Source organism: Apteryx mantelli, chromosome 6 (genome assembly GCF_036417845.1).
Source record: "Apteryx mantelli isolate bAptMan1 chromosome 6, bAptMan1.hap1, whole genome shotgun sequence".
NCBI lineage: Eukaryota > Metazoa > Chordata > Aves > Apterygiformes > Apterygidae > Apteryx > Apteryx mantelli.
In genome coordinates, this window is record NC_089983.1 from 29,708,902 (window position 1) to 29,729,895 (window position 20,994).

General features: G+C 40.0%; 1 protein-coding gene across 1 annotated transcript in view; it reads right to left on the minus strand.

Annotated features, from left to right (window-relative positions):
• The window catches only part of CSRNP3 (cysteine and serine rich nuclear protein 3), a 113,037-nt gene that overhangs the window by 72,468 nt on the left and 19,575 nt on the right, over window positions 1-20,994 (minus strand). Inside the window, exon 2 of the mRNA XM_067298540.1 lies at window positions 4,914-5,084. Coding sequence (XP_067154641.1) covers window positions 4,914-5,061 — 148 coding nt within the window. The 5' untranslated portion in view covers window positions 5,062-5,084. The remainder of the gene's footprint in view (window positions 1-4,913; window positions 5,085-20,994) is intronic.

Below are 20,994 nucleotides of genomic sequence, written 5' to 3' on the forward strand. Positions count from 1 at the left end.
AAGTCAGTCATGACATAGAAATGGGATAAAGGAAAATGTCTCCTGGCACAGGTTTTCATGCTGGAAATGCTTCAGTGAATTTAACTAGAGAGTCAAGTAGCTCCTCAAATCTAACATGGCATCTTCTAAAAACAGGTATGATTATGGTTTTCAATAATCTGCTTAGTCTGTAAAGTAGTATTATCCCTGCTCTACTCATGGGCTATATGAACTACAGAAAGACTATTTCCAAAAAATTAAGTACAGGCCTCCAATTTGGGGCACAGAACTTCTTTGATTGCAAGGTTGAGATACCCTGGAGGGACTTTTGGACAGCGTCCTCAACATTCCTGAGATCCCATTTTTGGCGTTTTAAACTAAGGCAAATCAAATGTCACTTTAAAAATATATAGTGCCATCAGCTTCCTTGACTCCTACATAGTCTATTCAAAAAAAGAATTCTAAGCTGCAGCCCTCCGCTCCAACCAAGGAGGTCCAGCTCCATGCCAAACACTATTTCAGGCTATTCCCATGCCACACGGAATTCCACAAAGTACAATTCTGCTCTCAACTAACAATGGCTACAACAGCTTTTCACTCTCCATCTCCTAGGGCCAAATCACAGACCAAATCACAGACCAAACTCCACCCAAGAGTTCTTCCAACCTGTTACTGGAACCACCTGACACTTGGTAATAACTAACCAACAGGAGTTTCTTACTGCAGCCATTTGCCCTTAAGCAGAGACTGTCCTGCTGAAAAGGAAATAATCATAATACACAAAAAATACTGTAGCTTCTCACTCTCCTCTTCAGTTCTGTGGTATTCTGTCACAAATTTTACATTTGAAACATCAGCAAACACTTCTATATCCGGTTATTGCATTTACTGTACTTTTACATATATACACACACAAACACACATATTACTATATTTTTTTTTTAAAAAGGATATTCATATCCAGTGCACATCACCAGGGAAATCTAATATAACACATAATGCTACTGTAATCATTTAATTGATTTGAAAATGCCCAAAATTTAATTTTGAAAAAAATATGTTACCACAGGAGAAGAAGTATACACATTAATGCAAAAAGTTGAGCATTAATAATTAACAGCAGTCTTAATCTATGTGCAATTTATGATATACTGTTACAATATTACATTCCACTATCACAAAGAATTACTATGTACTGACAGGGATTACTGGGGCTCATGGCATAACAGAGCGTTTTTTAGGTTGCTGTTACGTGTTTCAGCGATCCCTTGTAAAAACAATGAATCAGCGTATGCATCAATAAGAAGAGGGAAAGGAATTCATACTAATTGTTTTAGGTTTTTCTGAAAGGCACAGTGGCCTTGCGCACACAGCAGGAGCCTAGAGTTCAAGGAATGCGTATACAGAATAACCGCATTACTGCATGAAGTGAGCTGAGAAGGAAAGAATTTGACAGTGATCTCAGATGAGGTTAGAGTAAACATGTCTTATATATTCTAAAAGCCTGCTGCTATGCGTATAACATATGCTAGTGAAGATATACTTGTCTGCAATAGTGAGGCATGTTTTGCCCTGTATTCAAATACTGTATGATCTAATCCTGCAACTTTCTCCCACAGATAATCTTTATTTCTGAATATTCTTACTGACTTCCATTTGTATATCTAGAGATCATAGCCTGTTAATAAATTTTAATATCTGGGTTTTGTAGAAGCTGATGACTAACTGAAAATCACAATGATAGAGAACCAGGTTCTTAAAGCAGGAATCTGAAAACAACTACAGCCAGTATCTGGCTGAGAAGAAATAGGTTCTGGTACAAAAAAAACAGTCATATTCCAGAACCTGTAAGAAGGAAAAACAAAACAAAACAAAACAACCTGTTCTAAGTAAAAATTTGTTGCAGTAATTGCTCAAATTAACCCATTCTCTCCAGAAAATAGTATATTTCCAAAAATGATGAATGCTAGCAAAATTAGGGAAATAAAACTGTTTTAGTATCATATTTTCACAAAGGAATCACAAAATTTTCTTTGAGGTCACAAAGAGAAGAATAGTCAGAAGTTCCTGAGCTAATTTACATGAACTACTGCATTTTCTTGGACTATAGGTCTGATTCTCCATCACCTTATATAAGCACAACTGTAAGAAGAAGTGGATGTGGCTTCTATTCTGATTGTGTGCTAAACTGTACAACTATGGAGAGCCATGCTCCTTAGATTCAATCTTTGTTATCTCTTTGTTGTCTCTTCTGCTTCACAAAAACAATGTGATTTATTTACTTTGTGAATTATAAAGTCTACTGTTGTAGCGGTCAGTTTTTTTTTTTTTTCCTCTCCCACAAAAACCTTACAAAGTAGTTACCCAAAATGAACTGCTTTAAAGAAGTACTGTCATTGTCTATAGAAACATGAGCAAATAAGTTCCAGCTCTGTCAGGAATGAAACAATGAAAATGAAAAAACAAAACCCACATAAAAATGAAAAACAAATGAAAGCTAAGCAAAATAAATGCATCTGCATCATGCCCTGAAGCCTATTCACTAGACTGAAGCACCGGCACACTGCCAAGTGGAACAAATTGCAGATTCTGAGAACCCCATCCCTAAGCTAGGGAGTTCAAATTCAAGAGCCAACAACAAAAGCCTTAGATGCAATCAGAACAGGGTAACGACTTGGGGGGGGGGGGAGGAAGCCCTCACATCCACCTGTATCTCAAACCATTCCCAATCTCTGTTCTTCTCACTAGCATTTTAAATTCTGGAAGAAACCTACTGCCTTTTCAAAACCACTCAGTACTAGCTCTTCTCTGCACCCACAGAGGTAAGGCATCAAGATTCCTGAAAGTGCCAAATCAGAACACAGGATGTATACATTTGGCAGTGAAAGGGGTCAGATAGCTACCAGAGCTGGCAGACACTTGAGCTAGTAAGTTGATGAAGCAAAACAAGGCTCCCTACAGACTTAGCAGAAAAAAACAACAACAACCCCCCCAAAATCTAGACACATGCTTGCTATTACCACATCATGTTCCCCAGTGAACCCAGTTCTAAAATTAGCACCAGCAGAGCTAGTTCAATTCTCTCTGAATCTCTCATGTATGTAACCCATAAAACCAGAAAATAATTCAGGTTAGAAAGGACCTCAGCAGGTTTTTTGTCCAACCTCCTGATCAAAGCAAAGTCAGCTAGGAGATCAGACCGTTAAAGGTTAAAGCTCATGGCTTTAACCAGCCTGGTCTTGAAAACATCCAAGGACAATGACCACGCAACCTCTCTGGGCAACCTGTTCCAAGGCCCAGATGTCCTCATGGGGAAAAAGTTTCTCCTTACATCCAGCGTGAACCTCTCCTTTCAATTTATGTCCCTTGTCTCTTGCCCTCCTGCCACATACCACCGTCAAAAGCCTGACTCCATCCTTCATAACCTCCTCATAGGTACTGGACAGTTTCTCTCAGGTCCCCCTCAAAGCCTTCCCTTCTCCAGGCTAAACAAGCCCAGGTCCCTCAGCCTCTCTTCCCAGGGCGAGTGCTCCAGGCCCCTCTTCATCTTGGTGACCCTCTGCTGAACTCGCTCCAGCTTATCAATGTCTCTCTTGGGGGGGGCGGGGGGGGGCGCAAACCTGGGCACAATATTCCAGATAGGGTCTAACAAGTGCTGTGTAGAAGGGCAAAATCACTTCCCTCACCCTGCTGGCTGTGCTCCTGCTAATGCAGCGTGGGAGGCTCTTGCCCTTCGTGGCTGCCAGGACACACTGCTGGCTCACCTTCAGCTCGCTGTCTGTCTGCCAGCCAAGACCCCCAGCACCTCTTCTGCAGAGCTGCTCCCCAGCCAGTCAGCGCCAGCCCATATATATTCTTGCAAAGGGCTCTTCCTCCCCAGGTGCATGCCTTTGCATTTGTCCCTGCTGAATTTTGCAAGGCTCATATCGACCCATTCCTCCAGCCTGCCTAGGTCCCTCTGAATGGGAGCCTTGAGGCCATCGACTACTCCCCCTAGGTTGTGATCCTCTGCAAACCTGATGCAAGTGCACTCCATCACCTCCTCCAGATCATTGATAAAGATGTTAAACAGGACAGGTTCCAGGACAGACCCCTATGCTACCCCATCTGTTACCAGCCTCCAGGCAAAGAACAATCCATTCACCCCGACCCTCTGAGCCTGATTGTCCAATCTATCAATGCGCTTTTGAAAAGTCTGCTCAGAAAGAAGGCAGCACAGGGGTTCCTTACTCAGAGGAGCCCTTTTTTCATTTTCAGGTAAGGAACTACACTAACCTTCCAGTTGTGATTCACAAATAGCACTAGCCTAGCTTTGTAAGACAGAATTGCTGCTTTCTTTGAGCATCTCATATAGACATCAAGAGCAGACCTAATATTCCACTTGAGAGAATTACACACTGAGTTTACTCCTGTAACGAGTGAAAGAAAAGGACAGAGGGGTATGTGATTGCATTGGCTCAGGCAGTATGGTGGAAAGCCATAGGGATTAGCTATTCTAAAACAGCAGATAGCGCAGGCTACTCTCAACTCTGAAATGCCAGGGTCAAGCAAAAGCACTGGACTTCAAGCCAAGTTACTGCTGATAATCCCTCCTCCCTCCTCACCCAAATCACCACCCAAAACAGAAAGTGCTCTTCCATATACTTGAAACATTTCAATTTCTCTAGATATAAATGAATTAGTAAAAAAAGTGAAGTTACTGCTGAATCTCACTCTGACAGCTACTAGATTTTACATAAACAACTATTAGAGAAATAGTTGTTTTTTTAAACAAGAAATATTTCTAACAATCTCAACACTGAAATGTAATAAAAACAGAAAAAAGCTTCAAAATAAATGCAGATAGCCTACACTACATTTCTTTCAAGTAAGCTGAATCCTTCTTAGGTCATGTAAAATGGAGGATCATGCTTACACACCACTTTAGTACTTACGGATAAAATGATTAGAGGCTGATGGATGAACATTATTTCCACTGTCAGCACTTTCACTGCTAGAAATGTCATCATCTGATTCCCACACACAGGAACAGGATGAGGAGCCATCAACTTCTTCAAACTTCCTCTTTAAAATTCCACTCATAGCTGCAATGCTGTCACATGTACCTGTAACAGGAACAGGCAATGAAGCACTGAAACATCTGCTGGTTATCCATGCAACAAAGATCTTCAAATTCATTTATCACGGAGGAGTTTATATATCAGCCAGATCCTACTACCTTTAGCTAAATGGCTCCTTACCAAGAGTTTTAAACAACTTTACCAGGAAGGAATCAAAAATACATATAATAAGTATATTCATCATCTCACTGACTTTGTTACAGGCAGTCTTTAAGAGTAAAAGCTGCCAATTCAATTTATTTTATAACAAAGTTGATTTCCTCCATAAGTTTCATTATGCCTTTATGGATGTGTCCAATTTAGAGAAAAGACTTCAGTATAGATGTGGAATCACAATATAATGCTAAAAACAGATGCTGCATAAAATGATTTTCAGGACTGCACTTGTTTGAATGCAGAGCACACTAAAAATTAAATAATGAATATATTAGGTTTTAATACTGTCAATCACACAGAGAGCTTTAAGTGCATCTGCCTGTCATAATCACCTCAGCCTATTCTGCTATTTATGAAAAATACGTTTTCCTGAGAGGGGTTTCTTCAGGCTAAAGACATGACTTAAACTGAACATGCTTAGCTCGAAGCCCTTGCCCTTTTGTCCAAAAGTGAGTTATCACAAACAGCAAAGAAATCAGTATATTCTTATCCCGAGGACAAGAAAAGGAACATTTTGCATCATTTTGTAATAACCTCTGCAAGCAACTTAAGAATACACCAAATTGTTAAGCTTCAACCATTAATTAAACCACATTTACAAAAAAGGGGAAAAAACACACACACAAAAAGGAAAAAAGTGGGGGGAAAAGGGAAAACCTCAAAAGATAGGTTCAGAAACAACTCTTCTGAAATGCCCCCATGTCCTCGCTGTACCTCTTTTCCCAACCACCTTTTCCACTGCCTCCTGCAGTGCTTATAGCACTGAATTTGTGAAATCACAATTATTTCCATGGCAACAGACTGCAATATCAAAACCAAAGGATTATAGCTTGACTGTAGAAGAGGGTGAAGAAGCAGCTGGAGTGTGAGAAAGAAAATGCTTACATTCAAACATCTCAGTGAAGAGACAGGAAAGTGAGAAAAGGGCTGACAAAAGGTTTACTGTACAAGTGCAACCTAGGTCAAATCCATGTCCAAGCATATTCAGATTGTGGCTACAGGAATCTTAAAGTTTCAAGTCCGAATAACCCCTGTCGAAACTGAATTCTAAGTCAAATCCAATGGCTGTAATCATCACTAGCATGCAGACTGTCAGAAAGCAAGAACTAATTTCATAGCCTGAAACAATCCCCCCCCAAAAGCCCTTTTGTCAGACATTCTCTTCTGCAAGTATGCCACACAGTGACTACATGACTAACATGCATCTTGCACATCAGTAAGGCTGTTACAGCTAGTAGCAGAAACAATTATTTTTCACACCAAAGGACTTTAAATTTCCTTGCATCTAGCATAGCCTACATTTGTATCAAGTGTCGTGACCTGGCAGCAGCAGGGCCATTTTATTAAGACAACAAGAATTTCTGTTTGAACTGTAACAAGTGATTCCTAGAATCCTTGGGAGTGACATACAGGTTAGTTCCATACCCACTACCTGATGAAGGTAAGCCAGAAGATAGGGGAGCACCGCAGAAGTTGAGTATCACCATGACTCATAAAGAAAGCTTAACTATTCATTGCCTATTTTTTGTCCTGAATCTCTCTTCCAGGTACAAATGTTGTTTGACCAAGCATTCCCACTAATATTTAGGTGTTGCCACTTGTCTGGGATCTGTTGATCCTAGTCTCTCTGGTATCAAATCTCTCCAGGAGATAGGGGGAAGGAAAAACACTTTCATTACTCAGAAGCTCAGATATCATACCAATAGACTAACAAGTATCCAAAACTGTTTGTACACATTATGTATCAGCAGCAGATTCCTTTAGAATAACATCTGCATTAACAGCTGCCACTCCATAAGCCAATATTCTTCAGAAAGAGGCACATCTGCACAGAAGTAAATAAGGAATGTTCTGATACATTTAACCCACACATTGTTTACATGGACAGCATGCAGTACCTGAGCAAGATCCACATCTCCAGGAACTAGGAGACAAGCATGGTGACATACAACATGATACTGTTCATCAGGCTGTTATTTCGCACCCTCTGTTGATGATGTGATATATATCCCAGTGGAGGATAGTAATCAACAGGAAAAAGCAGCAGTCAAACTTCTAACAGCAATGAAGCCCCAAAGCCAGTGATATAAAGGTTCGCTAAGTCAACAACCATACCTTCCAGGGAACCAAGCCAGGCAATTCTAATTGAACTGCCATTCTTTTTCCTGTACTGCAGCTACACCTGAATCAGTATTTTCAGGTTTTGGGGACCCAAATTAAAACAACTACAGTCACAAAAAAACCTGGATCCTATCTGATCTTAACTGAAAACTCTACTGATTTCAGGGGCAGGACACAAAGGAGTTACAAAAGTCATACTTTCATATATATGGACAGAAAGTAAACCTATATGCAAATAAACAACTTATCAGATAACAGAACCATAAGGATAGCATAACCACACAATGATACAACTTTCACTGAAAAAAAGTCACACAGTAAGCAGAACAGTAGGTCATATGGAACGGGAATAACCTCATAGACACAGACATACTATAGCAACATATATATTCTGAAGAAAAATAACAAAATCTCTGCATTTCTGCATAGAATACAATACCCAAAAGTAAATGCCTGTATATAGGAACCAAACAGCATCACACGACTAAGAAAAACAGATGCACAGAATAGATTAAAAACTGAAATTAAAAGAAGCGATAATTCAATATGCTTAGACTCCCAGTAAGACACCAGTCAGTTCCAGCCTCCAGAGGCAAACACTAAGACAACAAACATCTACAGCTACAGATCTGCTACACCAAACTTTTAGGTGAAATGGGGATAAAGCTGGGTGGAAGAGTTCAATTAAAAACAGACCTTTTTGTGTAATTATTAAATAGTTATCTAACAGCTAAGCTGCTTCTTGATTTGGACCAGCATCCTGCTGACTCACACAACTGAGTAACGAGTTGGCACTGGAAGCATTCCTGTTTGTTGATGTATCCTTCACCAAAGCGCTCACACAGAGATGTGATGCATCATCCTCTGCCATGCTTCTCACCATGCTAACATGGCACTAATCCACAGAAAGGCAAAACAAAGCTGAAAATGGAGGGAAGAACATAAAAGCAAGCAAACCCAACCCCACACATGCATCATGTGAGCTACAGATCAAACACCAATTGCCTGACACAGATACGGATTCCTAAAGGAAATGGCAATTTGCCACAGCAGAAGCATGTGATGGAAGCCTGCTGGGAGAAGAATGTGTTTTTCATAAGCCCCCCGCCCAATTTTCTTCCTTTTTTCCTTAATCCTCCTCCACCCTGAAGAAACCACTCCTACAAAGCGATCATTTAACAAGTTCTCTAGTTGCAGGGACACTGACTGGCAAAGCAAGACTACAAAGCTCCATGGCAACAGGCTTCGCCTCGCTACAGCGCCAGGTACTGGGCAGGCACCACACACTGGAAAAGTTCATAGGCAACATATTATCACTAGAAGAAAAAAAAATCTCTTGTAAATGGGGGGGGGGGGAAGGGTGGTATTTAAAATAGTTACAACACTACCCAAAATATACCGAGTAAATCGATGTAAAAGTCTGGCCAGACTGACATTTTAGCACACCATGGCAACAATCTCACTGCAGCAGTCCTTTAGAAAGCAGGTGTCTCCAAACACCAGTGAAAGGCCCCAAACTGGCTGTGTTAGAATAGCTGGGGGGGGGGGGGAGAGAGGGGGGGGAAGAGAGAGAGGGGAAGAGAGGGGGGGGAAGAGAGGGGGGGGAAGAGAGGGGGGGGGAAGAGAGAGGGGGGGAAGAGAGAGGGGGGGGAAGAGAGAGGGGGGGGAAGAGAGAGGGGGGGGAAGAGAGAGGGGGGGGAAGAGAGAGGGGGGGGAAGAGAGAGGGAAGAGAGGGGGGGGAAGAGAGAGGGGGGGGAAGAGAGAGGGGGGGGAAGAGGGGGGGGGAAGAGAGGGGGGGAAGAGGGGGGGGGGAAGAGAGGGGGGGGAAGAGAGGGGGGGGAAGAGAGGGGGGGGAAGAGAGGGGGGGGAAGAGAGGGGGGGGAAGAGAGGGGGGGAAGAGAGGGGGGGAAGAGGGGGGGGAAGAGGGGGGGGAAGAGGGGGGGGGAAGAGAGGGGGGGAAGAGAGGGGGGGAAGAGAGGGGGGGAAGAGAGGGGGGGAAGAGAGGGGGGGAAGAGAGGGGGGGAAGAGAGGGGGGGAAGAGAGGGGGGGAAGAGAGGGGGGGAAGAGAGGGGGGGAAGAGAGGGGGGGAAGAGAGGGGGGGAAGAGAGGGGGGGAAGAGAGGGGGGAAGAGAGGGGGGGAAGAGGGGGGGGAAGAAAGAAAGAGATTATGTACCACATGCAGTAACCATAACATAAAATAGAACAACTTACATAAAATAATAAAATAGGTCCCTGCCTCAGATAATATATCCTCATGCTTTAGAGAAAAGCCTCACTGTAGGAATCAGTCATTGACTAAAAGCTCAGGAAAAGCAGGAAAAAGCCCAAGAACTTACAGGTATTTAGAAAAAAAAATCCAATAAATGGCCTCTTTCATTCACTAATGAAATCTTATTTTGTATCAATTCCTTCTTGAAAGTAGATCACATATGATGATAAAGTCTACCTGGATAATAATTCACATCTGAAAATAAAGGCATTATAGACTGACCTATGAATCAGCTGCACAGCATTTTGCTATGTCTCAAATATATCAGCTGGAAAGTATGGAAAAATTGAGACAAAGCCCATAGCAGCAATATAGATTCGCTTCTAAACAAAAACACTTCTATGCAAATGATTGCAAACTGAACAGGAGGATGCAGAAAGCAGATGCTAGACATAAAACATTACTGCAAAGTACTCATCACAAACAACTCCCACCTACTGGCCAGTCAGCATGTACTGTAACTTGCTAGGGGAGACTTGGCAAATAATTTCACAGTTAAATCGTGAATATTGATGCTCAGAAGCAGAGATGTTCAGATTATCTGTTGTGATTAATATTCTTTCTGAATGTACATCTTTTTTTAGCTTGCAAACTGAGCTTGATTTCTTTAAAAAAACAAATTTTGCTTATCTAATCACCTGCTGAACAAATGCCAGTAACAGAGATGGTCATGAACTGTTCACTAATCAAGGTGTTTGCTTCGTCACACATATCACACTTAATTATTTTGCCCTTTGTGCAACTGACAGTTATAAAAAAAATGGTCAAAAACAAAAGTGACAACTTCACTCACAAAGAATATCATTTGCTTGTGAAAATGACTATTCATGTAAAGCACTGCATTAATGCAGACAAAAATCCATTTGCATGAATGCTTGCAAACAGTGAACAACAGAGGTACAAGAATATGAATCAAACAGCTGTTCAGAATTCAAATTAATGTTTGCAATACATGTTTTGCTGTAGTTGGCAGCTCCAATTGCAAGCAGCAGTTGCCAGAGGTAAGCTCTGACAGTTTCACCAGTACAATCTGTAAAAACTAGCAACACAGAGCAAGATAATGCCGCATAGAAACTGTTCTCTGTAGGTCCAAGGAATACCACTAGTTGATCCCTGCAAAGTCAGGTGCCACCTTTACTGTGCAGTAAAATCCTACAGCTAAAAGTCTGGGGGAAGAGAGATACAGTGATTCGCACCAATGGTTGCTCTACAGGTGCATGACTTCAGACAAAGTCTTTCAGATCTTCTTTTACAATTCCCAAAGAGATAGATTATGCTGAGAAGTCTATGTGCTTTTTACCCCCCCTTCAGCTATTCCTTTTCTTTTGCACTTTTCATGCCTCTTCCTCTGGAGAGGACGAGAGGGGCAAATAAAAATGCCCTTTTGAATTTGTTTCCTTAAGAACTGCTACTCTATTTAACAGCACAAAACCAGAGACAGAAAAATCACCACATAAGTTACAAAAACTCTAAATTTTAATGGGAGGTAAGAGTGAAATTGATTCATAAGATGGGAGTTCCATGCAAGAACACACTCAAGTTCACAGTTATGAGGAACTGCTTCAAAAATAAATTAAAAAATGAATTGAGCACTTATCTGTAAGTTGTCCAACTTTTCATTTGTAGGATGGAAAAAATAAAATCTGCTTAGAGTCATAGGATAATTCAGGGTGGGAGAGACCTCAGCAGGTTTTTTGTCCAACCTCCTGATCAAAGCAAAGTCAGCTAGGAGATCAGACCGTTAAAGGTTAAAGCTCATGGCTTTAACCAGCCTGGTCTTGAAAACATCCAAGGACAATGACCACGCAACCTCTCTGGGCAACCTGTTCCAAGGCCCAGATGTCCTCATGGGGAAAAAGTTTCTCCTTACATCCAGCGTGAACCTCTCCTTTCAATTTATGTCCCTTGTCTCTTGCCCTCCTGCCACATACCACCGTCAAAAGCCTGACTCCATCCTTCATAACCTCCTCATAGGTACTGGACAGTTTCTCTCAGGTCCCCCTCAAAGCCTTCCCTTCTCCAGGCTAAACAAGCCCAGGTCCCTCAGCCTCTCTTCCCAGGGCGAGTGCTCCAGGCCCCTCTTCATCTTGGTGACCCTCTGCTGAACTCGCTCCAGCTTATCAATGTCTCTCTTGGGGGGGGCGGGGGGGGGCGCAAACCTGGGCACAATATTCCAGATAGGGTCTAACAAGTGCTGTGTAGAAGGGCAAAATCACTTCCCTCACCCTGCTGGCTGTGCTCCTGCTAATGCAGCGTGGGAGGCTCTTGCCCTTCGTGGCTGCCAGGACACACTGCTGGCTCACCTTCAGCTCGCTGTCTGTCTGCCAGCCAAGACCCCCAGCACCTCTTCTGCAGAGCTGCTCCCCAGCCAGTCAGCGCCAGCCCATATATATTCTTGCAAAGGGCTCTTCCTTCCCAGGTGCATGCCTTTGCATTTGCAAGGATTATGCATATCCTCTATGAAACCACAATTGTTTCCAACTGAAAATGTTTTAAGTTTTCTCTTTATATCAAACCCTTTTGAAAAACCTTATATAAGATATGCAGAATACAGCAATTTCTACTGCTTCAGTTTTTTGACTGATGGAAATAAATTAAAAAAAAAAAAAATCCCTGGTTACTACATACCTAAATTTGTGCTTATCACAGTGGTCAAGTTACACAAACTAGGAAAAGTCTTTCCCTGTTTGTTTGTTTCAGTCTAGCTAAACCTATAGCACTAGGTAAATCCTGCAGGATAAGGCTGTGCAATTCAACCTGGGAATTTGTTCTGATGTTGCAAGCCAAATCCTGCCAAGTCTGCTCTTTGCAGGGTTTCTATACCATAACTTTTGAGCACTCCTGATTTCACACTTGAGTACTAATCCACTAATCTTCTAGACTGCCTACATATCGCTGTACGGCTCTAACACATGTCAACTGGCTCCACTGGCAATGAATTTGGAATGCAGAGGGGATGTTGGCATGTGCTCAGCTCCTATATGCAGCATGGATACAGCCATGGTAGAACGAGCTCCTTCAGTTCTTCAGAAACATCTTTTAAGGTCCTGTCCTCCTACATGCTTGCTTGTCTGGGCCATCACACAACACTACCAATGGTCCAAATATCCTCACCTCCATCATGCAGTTATAACCCTCCCCCCCCCCCCCCCACAGACCAGTAGTGAAGCAACCTTCTTGATGTCTCAGTTCACTTCTTTGCTACAACACCTAAGGTTCAAGCAGAGCAACAAAGAGCACAGGAGAAACACTGGTCAACAGTTACAGGAGATACGTTCACACACAATCCTTCAAACAGAAAAAAATTCTAGGCTAGCTTTTCTAAGTCTTCTCTCAGAATGACCTTCTGAAGTGCAAAGGGAGATGAGTAAGAGGTATTCAACCAGGAATTCAGGAGCTTAGCATTCAGATCTCCAGCAATGAGGGCACAACCCAGCAGCAGAGAAGGAAGGCTCAGAGGCAATCAACAAGACTGGGCTTTCCTGTCAACATGAGAAGACTTGTCCATACAAGCTGTTTAGTTTGAGGTTGTGTTTCATTTAGAACACTTTTCTAAGCTCACTGTTGTGTTAGAAGCAAGAGCTGCTTCCACAGGAGTCCAAGATGCATAGAAGACACTGAGTCCTAGAGGAAAACGAGATTAAAGAAGAAAGCCATGCTGAAACTGGGTTACAGACTCAGATATATGATACCTAACCTCCACCTAAGTCATCCACAACACTTTTTTCTGGGCTCATCATGAAGCCCCCTCCAAAGTTTTCAGGTGACATCACCAAAGACCTGGTGTTGGCTAGTTCTCTTATGTAAGGCTTTAAGCTTTCACCAACGAAAAAATCTATCCAGCAGAAATCTTTGTGGAAGCAACCAGGTTATTTTTTGCTTTTGTTTGAAGAAAAGATACAGTGCACTGTATTTTACCTCCACCACAGAAGCATCTGTACCCAAAAAGAAATTTCTAAAGTTCGTTGTTGGATTCTCTGAAAAGGTTTTTACTTTTTAGACCATGTTCCAGGAGGCTGCTTGTAGCGAAGCTCTGGCCAGCAGTCATCACAGCTGCTTGTAAGATCAAAGTGTGGGAGAGAGCGCAAGACACTGCCAACAGTTCTGCTTACTTCTATGGAAATGCAGACTTTGAGGAAAGAGGAAGCTAGCACGTAGATGAGGGAAGAACTCGTCTGTCTGCTGCATAAGACTCAGCATACTAACAATGCATCCTTTTGCACCTCTTTGCAAAAGGACTGAGAACCTTTGGTTTGCTCAGCACCCCACTTGCAACTGGAAAGAGATTTTGAAACCAGCAGTAGTGTTTTCTGCATATTTTCAGCACAGCTGCTTTGCATTATGCTGCTCCCAGCTCCCCACGCAGGAACAACAGTAGAGCCCGGCTCTGTAAAACATGCTGTTTAACATAACATATAGCCTGGGCACTCATTCAGCATTGCCACCAAAGCCAGGAGAGACAGCATGAATCCAACAGCTCTCTTCTTCTGACCCATGGTTTCTTGAATTTTGGTTCAGGGTTAGCTACTCTTTCCTCTGAAATCTGTAGCGTTTCAAAAAACTAAATCCTTCTTACCTTGCTCTTGCCATAACTATTGACAATAACAGTGCTACCTATATGTAACATGATAGAAAGCAGCTAATTTCAGGAGATGAGAAACAAGATGAATGGATTTCTTTTCTTTTGGAGAGCAACAAATGTGGCAAGACAGCCTATCTTCACACACATGGTCTGATATCAGCTGTTTAGCATAGAACAATTAAATCCTCTTTTCTGCAGGCAAGAACAAATAATGCAGAAAAATGCTGGAAAGGCCTAGCCTGGCAGAAAACTGTAGCTCATCTGCCTACAATCAACTCATCAAAAAAAAAAAAAAAAAAGTACTATTCTAGTTTTCTCTTTCTCTGTGTTATTGTCACTATCTTCCACAAGCCAAAAATAGTGACAGGCAATGTGAGACAAAATTTCTCATTACTGTTTTCAGCAGAGGAGAACTTCTGCTTCTATATCCAGAAATCAAAGGATCCATGTCAAACTGGTACAATTCCACTACAGATGTAAAATTCACTGTTGTTACTTCCAGTAACTTCTCATACCCTTTCTTCACCAAAATAACATTCAGATTTACTTATTACCTGAGATATGGGCATGGAATCTTAAATTGTAACTCTGCATATTATATTTCTATAATTAAGTTGTCATGTACTATAGGAAATTGTCTTTAAAATTAAAGTGATTCACAGGTTTGCTCATCTTAATACAAAACAAATTATTCTCAAGAAGGCCTGCTATGATTTATATTGTCCTCATAGAAAAAAATCTTATAAACCATTCAATAATCTGCCTTATTAATATGTTAATACTCTCTTATAGAATGAAAGTTACCATATCACTTCCTCTTACTCATTTCAACTAATCAAAACCAAGTATTCAGCTTTTACTTTAAATCACCTTTGGTACTTCTGCTGTCACATAAAAATGGATTTTAGTATTAATTTGCAGAGGATTATTTATCTGTGTAACAATAAGTTGTAATATTTTCATGTTGCCTTTGAGACATTGTAGAACGGGAAAAATGCCTCATTCAGTGTTGGAAAGTTAATCAGCAATTGTGATTTACGCTAAAACAACAACAACAACAAAAAGGAATTAAAACAAAAACAAAACACATTCAGCCCACCATGCAGTATTCAGGAAGCGTCTGTCATTGGCTCTGTTTCCTTGGCACAATCAGGAAGTCATCCCATGGAAACAAAGGAGAGGTCAAGGAAAGGTACCACAGCGGTGTTTTCGTATATATTGAATACCAGCGGTGGTTTTGTATATATTGAATATCAGCTAACAACAAAAGAATTTGTGGTATGTGGAGGCTATAAATCCATTAAAAATATATTTCTCAAAAAAATGAATAATAAAGAATTGAATGTAAAAAAAAAAGTGACTGTACTTTCTTAATAGCAAAGAGTTAATTCTTTAGAGGATGAAACTTCCTAGTAATGGTAACAGGTATTTTTTGTTTAAGACAAGATTTTTAGTAATTTAGGTTTCAGCTTTTGCTTAAGGTAATTTAATATTAAACTTAAAAAGCAACTGCTAATCTGTTTGTGTAATATTTTAGCCATCTACACACACAACTGATGAGGAAGTCATATAATAACTGAAACATTTTATTGACAAAGAGTTAACTTACACTGAAGGACTAGATACAAAAGGCAGGTTTAAACATTCTCTTATTTAAGTAGGGCTCCTACCATTGACTTCAATGTGAGTAAACCTGGAACCCCAAATATTACGTTACATAAACACACACTCTCATGAACTTTTTTTTATTCCAACTTTCTACCTGCTTTCAAATCTTTTGGCTATTCTACCTCCCACGCATATGCTCCCTTCTCAGCAGGGTGTGCAACCAAGGCTAATGAGCTTATATCATTTCAAAAAAGCTGGTGAATGCTGCCAGCATCTGAGAAGGAACCTTGGATGGAAAATGCAAATCTGTGGTTCAGGTAGTATACCTGAATCATTAGGAAACTATAAAGCTAGTGACAACACACAGTAGTTTTATTCAGTATCTTTCACACTGTCATTATTAAGGAGTAGATATTTTTAGCCACCAAAAGCCAAATCCATCTGCAGCAGCAGCAGCGTTTCCAGGGAGACAGAATAATTTAAATACATGTGGAACTAAAATCTCTGTTTTCATCAGTTCCTCTCTGTTACTGGAGCTGCCTTGAGTCAAATTTCTCATTTGATAGGAGGAGGAAAAAAAAAAAGTGATTGAAGGGTGATTGGAATATATAAGTTTCAGATTGTATTCTAACATTTTTGATTATGGCTTCAGATACATATCCATTCCCTACAAATAACAAAAATATTAGGATGCAATTCATGTATTTTTCAGTCAGTATTATTTACCAGTGTTTACATTTCAGTATAAAACATTGATATGGAAGTAGTTTGTCAGTCTTCCAGAAAAATTTTATAAATCATTGACATTTGCTGCAAGTCTTAAGGTTTTTTTGATTGCTTGTTTAGCAAATTTGCATTAGGCTCTATTCTCTGAAGGAATAACTTGACACCATTCCATGTTTGCAGCTGGTAAGGTATATAAATAATTGGACAGAGGATAGAGCTTTTTCCAATCCTCTTCAGCAGTCACTAAGAGTTTTATTGACTTTTTCCATTTTTTTTTAAAATAACAACACTTTAAGAATTTTGAGTCTGCTTAAAGTGAATTCACTCAGTGAATACAACAAAAATGGATACCTTCATTTACTGTTTTTGATCTCTGAAATCTATTAAAATTAAATTCCAAGCGTTTAGTAGAATCTAGCTTTATAAACATATTACATGACTACATAATCTCTAAAAGGCAGAAAGCTTCTACCCCTTTCCTTTATTTCAGTATTGCATAAATGGACTGCGACAATTAAATAATCCCATCATTGCATTTTCAGTGTAGTATAAAAATGAACAGTCACAATAGAAGTATATAGTGGTAGCTTGAGTATCTGCAGTAGCTCCTTTAAAATAATTATGAGATGAAATACACCAAAAAATAGTAATCTAAACCATCAGTAATGTGAAGCCATATAAATGACTGATTGACAAAAAAGGGCAAAAAAGGCTATAAACAGGCAACAATTTTTAATCACAAGTCATTTATTTCAATGAAGACTTCTGCTTCAAACCAGCGTAATAGGATCCTGTGGTATAACAATTATTCACCACATGAATAACATGCTGAAATACGTCAATAGAGAGTTCATGCATTGGTATCTTGGCTCCAGTGAGGCCAGTATCAAAAACCTTGATTCTTTCAGTGAGGCCAGGACTTCATTCTCCAGTCCTATATCCCCAAATAATGTGGCTAGATAAATAATCCTCTTTTCTGTCCCGAGTTATTTGATACTTGCCATCCCAATGTCTATGAATTAAAATCTGCTGATAACATGAAAACTCGGTAGCATAGGTTTCATACAAAATATTTCAACAGTTTATTAAATCTGGTATGTAACTGCTGTAGGTACTACAAGATTTTTCCACTTTTATACACATAATTTAATTATATGCAACATATTTTTAATGACAATTTTATGATTGAATTACAAACTACATTCATTCCAAACCAAATAGTAATGTAAAAATCCACAAAAAAATTAAACCTATAAGTTGTTTTGAGGCTCTATTTTCACTGTATATTCAACATTCTAAATAAAATACATACAATTTTAGAAGCAGTCCATTTGCAAGTCCTTTCTGCACCCAGACTCAAGGAAAACAATTTTAGATCTTCCTGCACTGTTTAACAGCTGATACGATTGTATTGTTCAACAGCGAGTTTTTCCATCACACAAAAGACCTGCTTTCCCGTGGCTTACTGAGCAACTTCAGCATCAGTGAGATGGAATGCTTATACTGTCACATGAGAAAGTTATCAGATAGCATCAGGCACGCCTATGATTTCACTGTCTTTGGATCTCATAGTAGTTGAAATCTCCTAGAATGGTGGAATAATAAACTGAGAAGCTGCTTCAAAGTCATGAATGAGGCACAAACTGCAAGATGCTTGCACATGCATTTTTATAGCCGAGAAATATTGTGGCAAGGACCAAGAGCAGCTATTCAGAAAAGGAATTTTCTCTCCCTTACCTGTAAACTGGCTTTGTGTTTCAGCTCCGTCAGTGCAGACTGAAAGGTTTACTCCTCCTTTCTCCATCCATCAGACAGCAGTCATCCAATAACTGAAGTCATCCTGGCATCCTCTGGAACATGCTCTCTCTTTATTTCCCACTCCCCGCCCCCATCTACACACTAGCAAAAAGGGAAAACAGCAAGGGGAGGAAAACAAACAAAAAAAAGCACATCTGAAAAACAGCTTTGATGAGCTACTCAGTAATCAGTGAGGATACTCTGCACTGGAAGGTAATGACAAAATTTAGAGACAGGAAAAAAAGAAGTCTCTCTATTAATAACCTGCAGCTCCACTAGTGAATAGCAATTCTCCCCTTCAGTGCCTTTTTCCTAAGAAAAAACAAGCAAGCAGCTGTACGAACACATTTACTGCCTATACACATTCTTTGAGGCTGACTCAGCTACCCAGATTTTCAGTGAAGAGTGCTGCTGTGTATTTAAGAAATTCTAGGATTATCAAAACAACAATGGAGCTTTTATACAAAACAAGGATCTGAAATCTCAATGCAAATTAGAATAATTCAGAGATTGATGACAGTGATTTCCTACTACCATTCAACTGCAAATGAATACCAAGTGTAAGGGGTAAAAATAATGGTCAGGCACTGAGATTTGCAGTATCACAAGCTTGAAGGCCAGAATAAAAAGGAAAGAGAGAACTCAGATCTTCTGTGACTTCAATTTCTATTGAATTGTAACTGTACCCCATTCATTTTAATGTATATAACCCCTAAGATCAGCTAAACACATTTTCTTTTATTAAAGCATACTAATGTTTCTGCTTGAGGCAGTTTATGAGATACCTGTAAGAGAGTAAGTACTAGACATTTACCCTTTTCTTTAAGTTCTACCTATATAACCTGTGCTTGTGTATCTCTATTACTTATAATATACTAGCCAAAATCCTGTGTCAAAATCCAATGTGAACCTCGTCCTCACAAAACTTTCAACCTAAATGAGAAGTCATCAAATGCAAAGAATGAAAGAGCAAAGAAATTCAGTTTGTGTGCCTCAGTTATACTAAGTCTATTTGTAACCTTTTAAATCTTAATGAAAAATGTCTTTTCAAGCCCAGAGAAGCCTGATTTTTCCATATATCCATATCAATCGGGTATCAACTCAGCAGAAGACAACAGCATTACACTGATTTTATGACAATTTAAGTTAAACTAAAATCAAGAATGAACTTTCAGTCTTAGCAAAGGCAAGTTTATCACCACTTCAAACCATTTGTACTCCAGGATTTTCATTTGAAAGGAAAACATTAAGCAGCAGAAGCTGACAAATACATGTCTGTTTACAAATTTCAATCTTCGGCTATGACTCTCTCATAAATTTAACTATTAATTCTTTTAAATAACAGCATCTATCCTCTTCCCTGAATTATTGATCTTTAACCACAGTGAGACCATATGAATTAGCATACTTCCACTGTAAAGTAATAGCTGCTTTAGCTTCTGAAAAAATTAGCTGTCAGACTTATCATAATGAACTGTGAGTGGATCATGTGCACAACATCCAGATTCTGTCTGAACAAGCAAAGTAAGTGTCTTTTTAACCAAATTGCCTCAGTTTAACTTAAAACCTCTTCCTAGGTGTCTAGAAAATGGAAATTCATTCCTCCAAAAGTGTTAAAAACACTAAAATAAATATTAGGCTTAAAATTCAGAAAAAATCTTTTCATGCAGAAGGAATTTCAAGAATATTGAGGAAAGTGTAAACAGAAGTTTTGCCCTAATGATTGACTGGCTGGAAGATACCTGTCAGACTTTTTTTTGGTCTGTAGGAAAAAGTTTAAACTAACCAGGCATCTATGTATGCTTTCAGAAACTGAGCACCAAGGCTTCACCTCTCAACCAGCCTGACTGCTGATGGAGACAGAATGAAGTAGAGAATGGTAGTCTCAAAATTGGATTTAATAATCTTTTCAGTACAGATGCAAAGTGCAATGGTGTTCCAGCCCTGAAGCATTATTAGAATAATTAATCACAGAGTAGTGGGCAGCACACACACACAAGCCAGAATGTCCTGCAAAAACCTACTGCAAAAAAAGACAGTTATTAAAACAAAACAACACAACAAAAAACACAAAAAACCCTCTACATTTATCCCAGACTGAAGCAACTCCATATTACAGACAGACAATGTTTCTAAAATAAACAGTCCTGCTCCAAAAATGATTATTAAGTAGGCTGATGTTTCCTCCACACTTCATAAAAACTGCACACACAAACCTCGCTAACAGACTGGTGTTCTTGATTTTTTGAAGAAACTGCCAAGTGGAGGTTATAAATTCTGAATACTGTTCAGTCAGTCCATGTGAAATTTGCAGTTATGTACATCAAAAGTTAACTCAAGTCATCTGACTTCATAAATACCATTTTAACATATGAAATGCTATTCTGCTAGTATGTGAGGACCCTGAGTGCATCTCTCTTCTGTCCTGGGGGTTTGGCTGCCTGGGCTTAAGGCCAATTTAGAATTGCAGCTTGTGGCCTTGAAAGACTGAGCTAGAGGAAGCCCCAGCAAGGGCCTGCCCCTCCTTTGCAAGGAATCTGCTTTTAAGTGAAGCCTCTTGCCCTTGGTCCCTGCCTGAGCTATGCTGCAACATTGCAGCCATGCCCATACCTGGCACAAACCCCCTCGCTCCAGAT